Source organism: Mauremys mutica, chromosome 6, assembly GCF_020497125.1.
Source record: "Mauremys mutica isolate MM-2020 ecotype Southern chromosome 6, ASM2049712v1, whole genome shotgun sequence".
NCBI classification, from domain to species: Eukaryota; Metazoa; Chordata; order Testudines; family Geoemydidae; genus Mauremys; species Mauremys mutica.
The window spans coordinates 65369506-65387238 of NC_059077.1; the positions used below are offsets into that span (position 1 = coordinate 65369506).

Below are 17733 nucleotides of genomic sequence, written 5' to 3' on the forward strand. Positions count from 1 at the left end.
TAAAAGGTTTAGAAACCCTGACCTATGAGGAAAGGTTTAAAAAAAAAAGTGGGCATGTTTAGTCTTGAGAAAAGAAAACTGAGGAGGGGGGCTGATAGTCTTCAAATATATTGAGGGCTGTTACAAAGAGGACAGTAATCAGTTGTTCTGCATGTCCATTGAAGGTAGGAGAAATAGTAATGGGCTTAATCTGCAGTCAGAGAAGTTTAGGTTCAATACTAGGAAACTCTTTCTAACTTTAAGGGTAGTTAAGGTATGGAATAGAATTCTAAGGGAGATGGTGAAATTCCCATCATTGGAGGTTTTTATGCACAGGTTAGACAAACACCGGTCAGGGATGGTCAAGGTATACTTAGTCCTGCCTCCATGTGGGTGGGGGGACTGGACTGACCTCACAAGGTCCCTTCTAGCCTTACCTTTCTATGATTCTCTGATGGGAGGTCCCCAAATGATGTCCCAGTCATTGATCAGTACAGAAGAGATTTTACTGTCTGATTAGAACAAATCTGATGATTTATTAGGAATCAGATTGGTCCAAAAGAATCTAAAAATTGAATATTTTTCACAAACTCCATCACCTTAAAAAAAAAACTCAGCTGCAAAATTAAAAGAAACAATTGAAAACAAGATGATCTTAAATGTTGTCAAGGACATGAAGCAAACCGACAAAAGCAGTCAAAAGAAAGGGGGGGGAAGTCTGTAGCAGATTAAGAAATAATATTTTTAATGAGCTCCCTCAATCCATTTGATAAAAGAAAAGCTTCCTATATTTTTTTCCCTCTGTCCAGAAATGTAGAGGTTCAGATTTTAAAATACCGGTACATCTAATTTAAGAAAAGCAAAAAAAAGTATGCACTTTGAAATGCTAAATAAGTCAACTAAGTTGATTGTAAATTGTCCTACAGCCAGGATACATTTTTGAATTTAGCATAATTAGATCAGTTTTGGATTTTGGCTGAGAATAAGTTTGTTTTAAAAAAACTTCTTAGAAAGTGGAACTTGTTCCAAGTTAATCCATGACCAACAAAGCTGTATTTACAATACATTGCAGCTCTTAATTTTAGGTTAACATTGGTGGCACAAAGGAACCTTTTAAATCAACGCTAAATATCAGAAAAAAGAGAATCCGAAAGACCTTAAATAAATTCAGTTTAATTCTAGTCAGTTATTGATGTTGCTGTCACCTCTAGATTAGATTGTCCTACATGTTCCACAGTACGACCATTATAAAACTGAAGGTAATGCTCAGTGCAGCCACTTGATTATTAAGCAGTGCAATACAAAAACTTAGCACATTTTACCCCTAATCTGTAATCTGCACTGGCTGTCAATATGTTTACAACCCTGAATATTTTGAGATTGGTTTACCTGAGAGACCACCTTATTTTCTCTGTTGCAGCTGTGATTAGTGCTGCAGCTCAAACTTGACCTTTCTCACTTTGAGGGAGGAAGCAGGTAAGGAGGTCCTTGACTTTGGAATTTGCTTTCCGTTGGCGCATTAAGGCTAGATTTGCTATTTTACCAGGCATGCTACAAAACCCACCTTTTACACTGAGATTTAGGGAGAAAATGGATTGATGGGATCGCAAAAGACTGGTTTAGATTTGGGTTTGTTTCATTAGTAATGGACAGATCCATGGTGTAAGTGTGATGATAAATTTTCATATAAGATATTGTTGCTGATGGTATTTGTGTGGTGCCTAGAGTATCATATGCTGGAAGAATCTAAAGAAATAAACAGAAATAAATAATCCCTCTGCGTAACCATACCTATTAGTATTAAAATACAGCTCTGGAAATGTTTCAACAAAAGGTGTTTGTATCAATCCAAATGTGTCCCAGTGCAGTCGTCAGCTATTGCAGTCCTTTAATGCATATGCTGCTCTGTAATAGAATGTTTGCATGACTGGTCTTCAGTACTGTACTGACACTATAATTGATGTTTGGTTGTTTTATTATACTATAGGATATTACTTGAGAAATACATAAAACTGCACACAGTAGGTTTAATAAATGCTAACACCTGGCCAGTTCATCTGTAGAAAAACTGGTTCTTTTTACAATGTACTGGAAGGGAAACCATTTTGCTGGATCAAGTCAGAATTAGGTTTGTTGTTTTTTTATATTGCAAAAGGAAGTCTCCTTATCCTTATCTCCTTACTTTGACTAAGGTCATTTTTAAAATCAACAATAGCAGATATCAGATCCTGAGCTTTATGAAAATAATGCCTGTTGTGCTCTATTTACATGTATAGTATCATGCTGAAGGAGAAATTTGCTATAATGTAGATTTTAATATTATATTGTGCAGCAACATTTCTTAAATCTGTTTTATAGCTCTTGAGGTTATAATGTCTTGGCATACTGTTGATTGAATGGTCTGAATGAAATATTCCTTTAAGTCTATTTCTACTAGCTCAGATACATCTTATAGGAAATATACTCTTGCATGGACTAAGCAACTGTTTTTTTTTCCTCTTGCTGTAGGATAAGAAATGGGTTCTCAATCATGAAGATGTCACACTGGGAGAATTACTGGGCAAAGTAAGTAATCAACAGAATTAAATGAAAAGTAAATAAATCCTTAGCCTATGAGTTCCAAGTATGTATTGATTGTGATGCCTGTAGTTTTCTTATTTTTTGAGTTTTTTATTTTTCTAGTAAACAACATTTCTTTGTAGAATTCATATGGATTAATGCATTTCAAATAACATTGAATTTCAGCATACATAAACGTACACCATGTTTACTTACAAATAATAAATGTTCTGTGTTTTGTTGATTGGTATAAGTGTTTTAAAAGCAGCTTGCATATTTCATACATTTACATATACATACTGATTTTTAACAATCTAATTTTATGTTTTGTAAAAATGCAAGCAATGAGGAATGTTACTGCAAAGTAGTAAAGGTTCTTACATAAATTAGTGAGCTGATAAAAATAGGATGCTTTATGTGGACTGAACTGACTTTGTATGACCTGTTCAGTGTTAAAAGGCAAGTAAAATAGTAGTGTAGGTAACATCACAATAGATGCATTAGTCAAAATAATACTTAACACTTACATAGTGGTTTACATCATCAAAGTCTTTTACAAACATAGATCTTTAGAACACTTCTATAAGTTAGGTAAGTAACTAGCCCTATAGTCCATTTTATATTTGGTGAAACTGATGCCAAACCACATGGTGAGTTAGCACAAGTACTGAAATTAATGTTCAGGAATTCCCAGCTCTCAACCCTGTGTTTTAATCCACTATACTACGCTGCCTCTAATGCTCTAGAATATGCCCCAAAACCTGAAAAGTGGTTTAAATCAAAAGAACACACACAAAGACAGTTGACTTAGCGTAAAATGTGTATGTTCCTTATACTGTAAGAATTGATGAACCGTTCAAAGAATAGGAGAGAAAAATTCTGTCAAAGCATTCTGCTGCACAGGATAAAATCCATTTGACAGCCTAAGGAAACAAACTGCCATTAGATAAACAGAGAATTATGTCCACTAAAAATGCCACACAGTTATAATGCCAGCTACTGAAGAACATGGAAAAGCAGCAGGCTGGAAAAAATACACATTTCTGGCATCAATCAAGGTCTTCTCACAAAAACAAACATTAATCATCCCTAGGTGAGCAAGACAGACACAATAAGTCATTGAACAAAAGTAACACATTTCAACATTAAGTAAAAGAAGTTAAGTAACTGTGCATGAAAAAATAAGGTAGTAAAATTAGTTATGATTATATCAAGATACAGTTTGACAGAAAAATGTATAGAACATCCAATAACTGAAGCCTCAATTGTGCATGTATATTGCTGTTATGTAAATGAACTGATTCAGGAGCAACCACATGCAGAAAAGGCAGAAATGTTCAATAAGTACTTCATTTCTGTATTTGGAAAGGAGTAGGATGATGTACTCATATCACATGAAGATGGTGAACTACTTTCCAGTCGATTACTAATTAAGAAAGATGTGAAACAGTACCTAATAGGGATAAATCAGCAGGCCCAGAATTGTAAAAGAGTTGGCATAAAACACCCTTCATCCCCTCATGTTAATTTTTAATAAACCTTGGAATACTGGGGAAAATCCAGAAGAATGGAAAAAGACTAATGTCATGCCAATATTCAGAAAGGTCAACCTGAATGACAGAGCTAATTATAGGCCAGTTAGCCTGCCATCAGTCCTGGGCAAAATAACGTAAAAGCTGATACAGGATTCAATCAATAAAGAGTTAAAGGGTTGGATTATACTTAATGCTAATTAACATGGTTTTATGGAAGAATAGGTCTTGTCAAACAAACCTGATTTTTAATGCGATTTCATGTTTGATTGATAAAGGTTGAGCAGATGTAATGTACTTGGACTTTTATAAGGCATTTGACTCAGTACCACATGACATTCTCTTTAAAAATCAGTACTAGACAATATCAATACACAATGTGTTAAATGGATTAAGAATTGGCTAACTGGCAGATCTCAAAAAATCAGATGTCAGTGGGAAATTGTTGAATGGAAGTGTTTCTAGTGGGGCTCTGTAGGTATCTGTTCTAGGCCCACTGTTTAACATTTTTATCAAGTAAATATAAAATCATTGCTGAGAAAATTTGCAGATGACACAAAGATTAGAGGAATGGTAAATAATGAGGACTGGGTAGTAATACAAAGTGATTTGGATCACTTGATAAGATGGGCCCATTCAAACAAAATATATTTTAATACAGTTAACTGTGAGGTCATATATCTAGGAACAAAGAATTCAGGCCACTCCTACAGAATAGGGGACAGTATCCTGTAAAGAACTGACTTTGAAAAGGATTTAGGGATCATAGCAGACACATGCTAGAACATGAACGTCCAGAGTGATGCTGTGGCAAAAATGGCTAATGCAATCCTTTGATGTATGAACAAGGGACTAGTAAGTAAGAGTAGGGAGGTGACTTCCCCCATATACAGCATTAATGAGACCACTACTGAAATATTACCTCCTTTTCTGATGTCCACGTTTTTTAAAGGATGTTAAAAATTTGGAGATTCTGAGAGAAGCCACAAAAATTGTGTGCAGGAAACAAATGTCTACACAAATGCTTAGTTTGGGAGGAAGCTAGGGTCTAACTCTGTTTTGCATTAGCCTGCTGCTCCCTTTGAAATGGGAGTAGATTAAAGCACACTAGGGAAATTTTACTGCATGGCAGCAGAGTCCACATGGACACTTGACGCTCAACAAGTTAATGTAGACAAGCCCTTAAAGAACTCAATCTATTTAGCTTATCAAAATGAAATTCAAGAAGTGATTTGAGTATGGTTATAAGTACCTTCATGGTGAGAAAATACTGGGTGGTAATGGCTCAAATTTTTAACAGTGAGGGTGATTAGACATTGGAACAAACTACCATGGAAAGTGGTGGACTCTCCTTCATTTAAAGTCTTCAGATCAGGACTGGATGCCTTCCTGGAAAGCATGTTTTAATCAAACACAAATTATTGGGCTCAGTGCAGAAGTATCTGGATGAAATTCCAAGGTATGTGTTATGCATAGGGCCCTACCAAATTCTCGGCCATGAAAAATGCATCATGGACTGTGAAATCTGGTCTCCCACCATGAAATCTGGTCTTTTGTGTGCTTTTACCCTATACTATACAGATTTCATGGGGGAGACCAGCGTTTCTCAAATTAGGGGTCCTGACCCAAAAGGGAGTTGCGGGGGGGGTTCACAAGGTTATTTTAGGGGGGTCTTGGTATTGCCACCCTTATTTCTGCACTGCCTTCAGAGCTGGGTGGCCAGAGAATGGTGGCTGTTGGCTGAGTGGCCACCTCCGAAGGCAGCACACCAGCAGCAGCGCAGAAGTAAGGGTGGCTGCTGCCTTCAGAGCGGGGCGACCAAACAGTGGTGGCTGCTGACTGAGGGTCCAGCTCTGCGGGCAGCAGTGCAGAAGTAAGGGTGGCAATACCATACCATGCCATCCTTACTTCTGCGCTGCTGCTAGTGGCGGCTCTTCCTTCAGAGCTGGGCATCCAGCCAGCAGCCAAGGCTCTCCAGTTGCCCAGCTCTGAAGGCAGCGCTGCTGCCGGCCACAGTACAGAAGCAAGGGTAGCACTACCACAACACCCTCCACAATAACCTTGTGCAGGGCCGGCTCCAGACCCCAGCGCCCAAGCACGCGCGTGGGGCGGCCTTTCCCGGGGGGGCGGCAGGCTGGGCCGGCGGACCTGCCGCAGTCATGCCTGCGGGAGGTCCACCGGAGCCCCGGGACGACTGGACCTCCCGCAGGCATGACTGCGGACGGTTCCCTGGTCCCGCGGCTTGGCTGGACCTCCCGCAGGCATGACTGCGGCAGCTCAAGTGGAGCCGCCGGACCTGCGAACCGTCCGCAGCTGCGGGAGGTCCAGCCGAGCGACCAGCAGACCCTCCGCAGTCATGCCCGCGGGAGGTCCGCTGCTCTCGCGGCTCCGGGGCGCCTCCTGCGCCTGACTGCTTGGGGCGGCCAAAAAGGTAGAGCCGCCCCTGACCTTGTGACACCCCCCGACAAAACCTTTTGGGTTAGGACCCCTACAATTACAACACCATGACATTTCAGTTTTAAATAGCTGAATTTTTAAAATCCTATGACCATGAAATTGACCAAAGTGGACCAATAATTTGGTAGGCCTCTGTTATATAGGAGGTCAGAGTAAAAGATCTAATAGTCCCTTCTACCTTAAAATCTATGAATCTGCAAATATATCTTGCCTTGGCAAGGCTCTTTAAAAATGTGCTGTGATTACTCCAAATTAAAAGAGGGAGGAAGATGCTGATTGCTACACTATTGAGACTTTTCTGTTTACAGCTGCATGGAGCAGTACTAGCAGTACCTCAGAAGACACCAGCTAAGTCATATAGACAACTCACATTCTATCCCACCACCTCTAGATGTATTAAAAGTTTCTAAATAGTGGTCACCAGGTTGAAGAACATATTGAGAATAAATGGGTGAGCAGTGTCTTCCCCAGAATGAATGGAGATTGCTTATGTTCAATTACCTATGGCCTGGTTAAAATAAAATTAACCAGGATAGAGTAAAATAAACTATTGTTATGCTCCATTTTCCTTTTCAGAGCACAGGAGTATCTACAGCTCTTGCTGAGTGAGAGTAATGCTGTGGTTCAAAGATGACCTATCCGAAGTTTGGATTTCAAAGTATAAGCTACTTACTAATCGCAGAGAGGAGAAAATAATCCCTGTTTAAAGAACTAGAAAGCTCAAACATATAACAACACAGCTTTATAAAGCTGTGAAATTACAAAATGTGTTGTCAAGTAGTTTAGGTTTGAAATATATCTACATTACCTTGACCCATGTAAATTTAATTGTGTTAGTAGTCATCTTTGCAGTGCCAGGTAATTTAAAAATATTGCCGCTGTTTCTGTTTGTTCCACAAAAGCAATGCTGTGTGTAGCCTGCATTCTGTGAGAGCCAAAATCTGTGCAAGAACGGTTACAAAGAATCATTTTTTTTAATCTCCTAGAACAGTGTTTCCCAAACTTTAACAGCCTGTGAACCCCTTTCACTTGCTTGTCAAGTCTCATGAACCCCCTCTTAAAAATGAATATTTCCAGGGATTTTCTCCTTTACCTCAGTATATATTAAAAAAGCAGTTTTGTTGGTAATATAAAATTTGTTTTATGACATACTTATTACACATTGTTTATTATTAATTATTATTTATCATTACATTATTTTTATTACATTATGAAAGCAGCAACACTCTTCCAAGATCTCACTTTCGTAGCTTGTATTACTTTGAATAAGCCTGTTATAAGACAAGGCTCCTATGTTTCATCAAGGAGTATCAGATGTGAAACAGCAAGAAGGTATTTAAGAAGCCAACTCAAAAGAGTTCCTCCTACACAAGCATTCAGGTCTTGAGCAGTCCAGCCAAACAGCGCACATTACAACAAAGCTTAAACTTGTTCTTCATAATAATTTTTAAAACAATACTAGATGCCTATTTAATTTTAAAAAGAGCAAACCATATTCACCTACCTTTCTGTTTCTTATAAGGAGTCTTGAAGTTTAAATCTCCTCAGTGTGATAGATATGCTTGCTTTGATCTGTTTAGCTCTTGGAAGTCCAGGGGCTGTGGGCTCCTAGCCCTGTGCTGCCTGGGGTCCCTAGGGACAGCTCTGTCCACCATTAGGGATTTTTTTCCTGAGAACCCCCTGTAATATTTCACAAACCCCCAGGGGTTCACAAACCCCAGTTTGGGAGCCACTGTCCTAGAAGAAAAATGCATGTTAAATATCAACCACAGCTCAGTGTTTCTAGTTTTGCCTCTCTGTTTTAATTAGCAGTCCTGATTGGAGCTGTGAATACAAACTTGATGGGAAATTAAAAATGAATTTCAAACTTCAAAGGGAACATTATAAACAATAAAAAAAATACAAGTACTTAACTTAAAATATCTAAATAAATTATTTTTAAGAGCATTTTCTGTCAAAAATTTCCTAAAACACCATCATTTAAGTAATAAAGGAGCTGCAAAGTGATTTTAGTAATGTATTATGGTTAAAAGCACCTAGTTTCGGTGAATGCGCCACAGTTTTCCAGGCCTGGGCACCGCTTGGAACTTCTCATTGCTGTTATTAATGGCATGAGAGAATTTTAGAATACTTAATGAGCCATAGTCTACCCTCATTTTGTATGTAGAACCACCACTGACACCATTGGGATTTCTGCGCAAAGCTCTAGGGTAAAAGACAGTCCAAAAGGAGGACTTCTGACTGTAGAAAACTATCATATATTTTTAATTGAGCTAGTTCTCTGGCGTGAGGTTTTCATACTGTTCCTTATCATTTTGCTAGCCTTTTTTTAAAAAAGAATTTGCTCCCAGCCCATCAGCTTCTCTTGCTTGCTGCTGCCGTGAAGTTGCTATGAAAAATTGCTGTTTCTTGAATCTGTTCTCTTCTCCCAAATTTCACCAGTGTGAAAGACTTTCTTTAAACATTTTTATGGACAAGCTCAATAGTCTTATGGTGATGAGATCGATATTTACTATCTCATTCCCTGGGCTGACATTGCCAGGAAGCACTGTAGAAGTAGCAGGCTTGGCTCATAGAGAACTTTGTCTCACTGCACACTTTTTTTTTTTTTTTTTTTGGCGCACTAATGTAGTGTCGATGCTGACTTGAAAGGGGTTTCCAGCTAGCACTTTCTTGCCCAAAGAAGATCGCCATGACATTGGGCTTGTTTAAATTAGGATTACAGGTGTACTTTATGTAATGCACTCTGGTTCACCTCGACCAGCTAACACAGGGGTCTCCAACGCGGTGCCCGCGGGCGCCATGGTACCTGTGGGGGCATCTAAATGCGCCCACGTCCTGGCCAGCGGTCGAGTATCCGCTGAAATGCTACCGAATTTCAGCGGCATTTCGGCGGCGACGCCTCTCGATGATGCCGCTTGCCACTGACAAGCGGCGTCATCGAGAGGTGTCGCTGCTGAAATGCCGCCGAATTTCGGCGGATGCTTGACCACCGCCACGGTCCTTCATCTGGCGCCAGACGAAAAGGTTGGGGACCACTGAGCTAACATGTTCAAATACAATTAGGGTTTTAAAAAGCATGAAAATGTTTTAGCCCACAAGTTTTAAAAATATACCTTTTATCTTAGTTTAGACAAATTAACAGAGGCTTGAGATAGTAGAGGATGTAATAATTCTACAGTTCAGTTTCATGAAAGGAATATAGTATATAACAAATATTATACAAGTACAGACTTGAATATTTTAAATATTGTTTTATATCTTGGTATTTTTAATGCAAGATCATTTTTCAAACTTGTGTTTATAAGTAGGGATTTAGAATAGAAGTACCTTGTAACTATAACATCATTGCTATCATCCGTCTGAATTTTATATCTTTCTCCTTACCATTTGTATCTCTTCCATCTTTTAGCTTTTCACATTAGTATGTGTGCTCATGTACAGATGTGTGGTGATTATTTTAAAAAATCTCATTTACTCGGAGAAACAAGGAAAGCACTTCCTGCAAATTCTGTCTATGCTTACTGAAGTCACGTAAGGAAAGAGATCTGTGTATACATAAACCAGGGATAGCTTTAAGATTTAGCCATATCGTTCTTATGGGGGGAGGAAGGGAAAAAAACCCAACAAGCACAGACAAAGGAAATATGCCCTTCAGTTTTGTGCTCCTATGCATGGTCTGCTCCTTTGCATGAGTATAACCTTTTTATAGTTTCTTAGCCCTGGTCTACACTACAAGGTTAGGTCGAATTTAGCCGCGTTAGGTTGATTTTATAAGCAATGTGTCTACACAACCAACCCATTCCGTCAACCTAAAGGGCTCTTAAAGTTGACTGCTGTACTCCTCCCCGGCGAGGGGAGTAGTGCTAAAATTGACCTTGCTGGGTCAAATTTGGGGTAGTGCAGATGCAATTAGATGGTATTGGCCTCCAGGAGCTATCCCAGAGTGCTCCAATGTGACCACTCTGGACAGCACTTTCATCTCTGATGCACTAGCCAGGTACACTGGAAAAGCCCCGGGAAATTTTGAATTTAATTTCTTGTTTGGTCAGCGTGGCAAGCTCAGCAGCACAGGTGACCATGCAGTCCAATAATTGCAAACGAGCTCCAGCAGGGACTGAACGGGAGACACTGGATCTGATTGCTGTATGAGGAGAAGAATCTGTGCAGGCCGAACTCCTATCAAAAAGAAGAAATGCTAATATATATGCCAAAATCGCACAGGGCATGATGGACAGAGGCTACAACGGGAACACACCGCAATGCCGTGTGAAAGTTAAGGAGCTCAGGCAAGCCTACCAAAAGACTAAAGGAGGCAAATGGTCACTCCAGGTCAGAGCCCCATATATGCTGCTTCTATGATCAGCTGCATGACATTCTAGGGGGGCACCCAACTACTACCCCACCACTGTCCGTAGACACCTGTATGGGAGGAGTCTCATGGAACAGGGAGGAAGATTTTGTGGATGAGGAAGAGGAGGAGGAGAATGCGCAGCAGCTGGCAAGCGGAGAATCTGTTCTCCCTGGCAGCCAGGACCTTTTCATCACCCTGAAGCCAATAGCCTCACAAGGTGGGTTCCCAGACCCTGAAGCCGGAGAAGGCACCTCTAATGAGTGCACGTTTGTAACTACACTACAGGGTTTAAAAGCAATTTGATTTGCCCTGAAGACCTGGGATGCATTCGCGGCCAGTACAGCTACTGCAAAAGTCTGTTAACGTGTTTGGGGATGGAGCAGGAATCCTCCAGGGACATCTCCATGAAGCTCTCCTGGGGGTACTCTGAAACCCTTTGCAGAAGGTTTCTGGGGAGGGCTGCCTTATTTCGTCCTCCACGGTAGGACACTTTACCACTCCAAGCCAGTAGCAAGTAGTCTGGAACCATTGTAGCACAAAGCATGGCAGCGAATGGTCCTGGGTTTTGATTGCATTCAAGCAACATTCGGTCTATTTCTTTCTGTATTAGCCTCAGGAGAGTGATATCATTCATGGTCACCTGGCTGAAATAGGGGAATTTTTGTAAGGGAACGGTAAAAAGACCCCATTCATGCTGGGCTGTTTGTGCTTGGCTAAAAGGGATCATCCCTGAGGAATAGTCACGCAGTGGTGGGAGGGATGAAGGGATCATCCCAGAGAATAGCCATGCGATGGGGTGGAGGGAATGGTGTGCTGCACATCCACCCAAAAACCGCAGACCCTCCTTTTAAATGGCAAACCCAACCAGCATTGCTTGCTATGGGAAAGGAGAGTGCTGCAGTTTAAAACCGTTCCCACATGTTATGAAAGCAGAAGAAGCCAACCCCGCGTACCCTTTGGCTTAGCATGGCTGCCTGGAAACCGAATTCTGTTGCCCAGCCGTATGTGATGTCACCATACCGGCAGGCGCTCAATATAAAAGGCAAAATGTGACCTTGTACCTAAAGCACATGTGCTGTCTGCTGTGAATTGCTTAATTCACTGTGAAAGAGTCTCCCTTTTGTTCTCAGAAATGTATCTTCTGAAATTCTACTCTCCCTTTTTATCCCCCCCGCAGATGCAAATATTTCTACACTCCCCCTATCATCTCCATCCCAGAGGTTATCGCAGATTAGAAGGCGAAAAAAATGCACTCGCAATGACATGTTTTCCAAGCTCATGCAGTCCTCCCGCACTGATAGGGCACAGCTGAATGCATGGAGGCATACAGTGACAGAGGCCAAGAAAGCATACAGTGAGCACGATGAGAAGATGGAGGAGCAAACGGACATGCTCAGGCATCTGGTGGAGCTGCAGGAAAGGCAACAAGAGCACAGACTGCCACTGCATCCGCTGTATAACCGCCTGCCCTCCTCCCCAAGTTCCATATCCTCCTCACTGAGACACCCAAGAACATGGGGGGTGGAGGGGAGGGTCTCCAGCCACTTCACTCCAGATTATGGCTGAAGCAATAGAAGGCTGTCATTCAAACTTTTGATTTGTAGTGTGGCTACAATAAGAAATGTGGCCTTGTCCTTCCCTTCTCCCCTCCTCCCACACCCCACCTGCCTTTAACAATAGTTGATTATACTGTAATCAGTACAGTTCCCAAGTCATGCCCCATCAAAGATCATATCAGATAACAAAAATTCTGCATCTCAAAGTAGGGAATTAACAATTCCCCATTTTCTTATCTGGAGATGTGGAGTTAATATCAAAGAGAAGGAAGAAAGTAATATTTTCAATGCATCACCCAGATTTTAGAAGTTAATGAAGTTCCACTGACTAAAAAGACGATTTGATGAAAAATTTATTTTCTTTATTCAGAAAATGCTTTATTGTTTTCAGAAAAGTTACAGTAGAATATCTTGTCAAATTCTGTATGTTAGATATGGTCAAATATAAAAATGTATTATGAACTGAATGATGTTACAGTAAGAGCAAGAAAATAAAACAATTTTCCTTTGAAGTTAGTGTGTGATTTTATAAGAGCATCTTTAAAACATAGATCCTAATGAAAATTCTTTGACATGAAGTATCTGTTTCTTCTGAATAATGATTAGCTTTACTTTTCTGAAGACTTAAAAGTCATGTGTTTACTCAGCACAATGAATATATATATTTGCAATTTCAGGGTAATTTTGGTGAAGTATATAAGGGAACATTAAAGGATAAAACTCCTGTTGCTGTAAAAACTTGTAAAGAAGACCTCCCTCAGGAACTGAAAATAAAATTTTTATCAGAGGCCAGGTAAGTTCTCTACATGTAATTAAATATGTGCTTATCTTGGATTTTTTTAATTGAAATTTTAACTTTGAAAATTAAAGATTTCAGATATCTGTAGTGACCAGTCCAGCAATCATAAATAAGCCCTGTAACTAACATTGCCGCCCAATTAAGAGCTTTTTTTCAAAGGCCTGACTTTATCATAGACTCAGGCAAGACTTTAGAGTAGAAGTGCTAGTCATAAAGACATGTAGATATTGACCTCATTAACTAATCTTGGGAAGAAACAGGCCCTCTGGAAGAACTGGGTTGTGCCACTCAGGCAAAGGATATTCCTTGATAGTGGGTGAAAATGAGGTTGGAATAGTACCGTATATACTCGATCATAAACTGGTTCATTTATAAGCCGACCCTCCCAAGATGGATAAGTAAAAATAGAACATTTTTATGACCCGTTCATAAGCCGACCCTATAATTCAGGGCAGCAAACTTTGGCTCCCAGGCCATCAGGATAAGCCGCTGGTGGGCCGAGATAGTTTATTTACCTCGCATCCGCAGGCATGGAGGTAAACCTAAGTAAACAAAGTGTCCCGGCGTGCCAGCTGCTTATTCTGACGGGCTGAGACAGCAACTGGTGGGGAAATTTTTTGGGGGGGGAGAAGCTGGGAGTCGGGAGTAACCCCTGTGACCACTCTCCACATGACCCCACCCCTAGCCTGGGACCCCCACACTCTTCCCCATTCCATCTCTTCCCACCTTATCTGGCGAGGGCCAGGAGAGGATGTCTCTGGCCTGACTGGAGCTGCTCCGGCAGGCTGGGCAACGCGGCCGCAGCCTGCTCTGGCGGGCCAGACGGGATGGCGTGGCCTCAGCATGTTCCAGCGGGCTGGGCCGGGCAGCACGGCTGCAGTGTGCTCCAGCAGGTCAGGTGGCATGGCCACAGCCTGCTCTGGGGGCAGGACTGAGCGGCACGGCTGCAGCCTGCCAGCCCCAGAGCTGCAGCTGCTTCGGAGGCTGGGGGGGAGAGCAGCGTGGCCAGAAGTGGAGAGACTCTGGCCCCGCCTCTTCCCTTCTGTCTCTGCTGTCTGTGCTGCCTCTCCTTGCTCCCTCTGATGGGGGCAGGGGCTGTGTCCCACATCTCCCTCTCTATATACCCGTTCATAAGCCAACCCCTTTCTCTGGTGCTTCCCTTTTTTACTAACAAAATTCAGCTTATGAATGAGTATATACAGTAATTTATATTACGAAACATTGGTGAAAAGATTGCTAAGCCCAAGTATATGAGCTGATACATGAGAATACAAGTACATGGCCTTTAAATTCTCAGGGTAAGGGAGTGTACCACAGTATTTTAAAATGTTTAAGTTATCTTGCTGTCCTCACTCTAGAGTTTAGCATAGTTTCGTTGTTAGATAAATAACTGAATTTTACGAAGATAGAAACGTGGAAAACATTAGCTATATACAAATGACTTTTATTGGATATCTCAACTATATAATTCCTTAAAAATGGCTTTGATTTCATGCTAATAGCCTGGCTGGCTACCAAGAAATTTCTTCACTTGCTAAGCAGCCTCCAACTCAAGAAATGATTTTATATTGAAATGAAAATGAAATACATTATTCCTTACTGAGATGGCATTCAAGCATACTAACGCTTTCCATTTTCTTTTACAAGAGGTGGTTCAAGTTAATAAGTAGTAGGTATCAAACTTTCAAAAGCTATGATGTCTCTCTAGAATTCTCACCAGCCCTCCTTTTCATTTATAAATCATGGCATATTCTTCTGTCTGTAAATATTCTCATCATAGCCTTACTTAAGCAGATGCAAGTTTTATTGTTTTAGCTTCCTAAATTGGAATAGTTATCCTTAATGTTTTGTTTTCAGTTCAAATTATTTTTACTGTATTTAATGCTCAGGAAAATGAGTCGGAGGCTGAGCTGTGGGTAGGCAAAGTGCAGACAGATGCTTTGCAAGGTTTTTGACTGAACTCTCCCAGCACTCCCCAGTTCTGATCTTTTAGTTAAATTCTGGGCCTCGTGAGGTATGACTGCCTTGTTTTTCAAATTATATAGTTGTTTTATGATGTGGACAAATGGTAGGATCACTATGAGAATACTTAAGTAGATCTTGACTTGTAAACTAGTTAATATATTCACTAGTTTTTAATTTTCTCATCAGAGTGGTATGATTGTAATTCCACAGAGTGGTACCTTTGATGCACTGAAAGCAACTTCTTTTTATTTTTGGATAATATAACAAGGGAAATTTTGCTTTAAAATAATGTTAGAGGTTTAAGATACTTTCTCCTTATATTTATTTTAATCAACTTGCATAATGAAATATACTAACATAATCAAACTTTTTTTGCACCCTATGCAGAATACTCAAGCAATATGACCATCCCAATATTGTCAAGCTAATAGGAGTTTGCACTCAAAGGCAGCCTATTTATATAGTTATGGAACTTATTCCAGGTAAATTTCATTTTTTGCATTTTTATAACATGCAGCCCTGAGTTTATTATGTCTTAATTGCCTCTATTAGCATTATCATGATCTATCCCAACAGATCTACACTTATAAACTTTTCAGATATCTTGGTTTATGCTAGCCATGATGCTGTGCAGGTCTGCTGTGAGTTTGTCTATAACCAATCCAAACATCACAAGCTGTTAGAAAATACCATTACACATTTGTTTAGTGCAGGAATAGTCTTAGTTTTCCTCACTCCAGTGTAGAACAAAATACCCCTTTTTTTCATGAGCTGCCTATGTTATTGATGTCTTTGCTATTGATGAGTTAACTGAGTTTAAATTTAGATGTTCAACTTCTGTAACATCTTTGGTTGCAGATGAGTAATGATCTATAATATGCCCTATCCATTGAAGTTTTTTCTGTGTTTTATGTATATCTCTTCCATTAAAAAGTATGAAAATAAGTTATTTAGGAAAATTTTATTGTTTCTTTTTCTGATAGCCTTGTACCACTTTGGGACTGCTGTGTTTGTATTTTGCCAGCCGGTGGAGACAGTTTCCAACTGTTAGGATAATAGCTGCAGCTAGGCACTTTATTCCCACTTTGAATCTGTCTGTAGAAAGAAAAGCTGTGTTCTTGGTAACCTCTGATGTTCCTTACTATGCAGCACAGTCAATACAGGTGATGAGTTTAAAAAAAAAGGCTTCAAAATCATATTCTGGGATGTAACAAGAACCATTCCATTCACAAAGAAATAGGCTACATTTTCACTGAAGGTTGGGCGCAGTTTATTGTTTATAATACTTAGTATTAACAGAAGTACAGATGCAACAGTGAAATCTTAGTCCCATTATGATTTACTGTCTTTCTCAATGAGATTATGCTGTATATGTGACTGACTTTTATAGCTTATGAAAATGGAGACTAATAGCATTGTCTTGAACCAGGCTTATTCTGGGCATGCTTTGTGAAGGCTTCCACAAACATCTCTGCCAATGTTCTTATATCCTGGCATTAGACACTTTTGCCATTTTGGTACAGGATTCACAGGGCCCAGGACAAGATGAAAAAACAGGCCGCTGATAGAGTGGTCTGTGGGGAATCAATGTATGGAATTTTAAGTCTTTTACCCATCCCTGTGACCATTTCTACCTTGACACCCACCTAAAAGTTGATTTTTTTCCCCCTCCTGGCTTCAGATATGCAAGAAACTTCCTAACTCTGATCCTGGTGTGCTTTGTTGTGCTCTGGGTATTCTGGCTAGTTTCATGCCTCAGTAGCCTCTGTAGTATTTACAATCCTTCACACCTAGTGAGAGTTAAAAATGGCAGGCACACCAGGAGCAGGACCAACCCAACTAGAGAAGTTAGGAATTCTGGTGCTGGTGAATGGGGCAGACAGAGGAAGGTCTGGGTACTAACTTTATATTAGAGGAGTGATGGATGTGTGCAGAATATTACTACTGTTTTCACCTCCCTGGTGGCAAATTTGGATGAGACTACCTAAAATAAGTTTCACTTGTGATCAGACCTAGAACTTGAACTTTGATCTTCATAGGTGAAATACTAGTGCTTTCATTCACTGCACCACCTGCCCCAGCTTTCTCAGTGTGTGTTTATTGTTTATCTCGCTTTATATTTTCTCTCTGCAAATAAAATAACAAATGGAGATACTAGGATGGCCAGGTGTCTGGTTATTGACCGGAAAGTCTGGTAAAAAAGGGGACCTGACAGTATCCGGTTACTGCGGGTCGGGGAGGCAGGGAGGTGTCTGGTCATTACCCGTGCCAGCCCCTACTCAGCTGGAGCCACCTCCTACTGCGTTGTGCAGCAGCAGCTCCCAGCTCCAAAGGCAAGTCCCTTCCCTGCAGAGGGGAGGGAGGGGAGGGAAAAAGCAGAGAATGACAGAAGATGGCGGGGGGGGAGGGAAGAGCAGCAAATAGGGAGCAGGGCCTTGGTGAGAGGGGAGAGGCAGGAGCAGGGCCTTGGGAGGGGTGGGTCAGGGGTAGGACCTGGGGGAAGAGGCAGGCAGGAGCAGTTCCAGCACTCCT

The 17733-nt window shown here is 40.7% G+C and overlaps 1 protein-coding gene across 4 annotated transcripts in view; it reads left to right on the forward strand.

Annotated features, from left to right (window-relative positions):
• The window catches only part of FER (FER tyrosine kinase), a 392406-nt gene that overhangs the window by 221152 nt on the left and 153521 nt on the right, over positions 1 to 17733 (forward strand). For all 4 annotated transcript variants that reach the window (XM_045020435.1, XM_045020436.1, XM_045020438.1 and 1 more), the window contains 3 exons: positions 2488 to 2544; positions 13115 to 13230; positions 15589 to 15683. In XM_045020435.1, coding sequence (XP_044876370.1) covers positions 2488 to 2544; positions 13115 to 13230; positions 15589 to 15683 — 268 coding nt within the window. The remainder of the gene's footprint in view (positions 1 to 2487; positions 2545 to 13114; positions 13231 to 15588; positions 15684 to 17733) is intronic.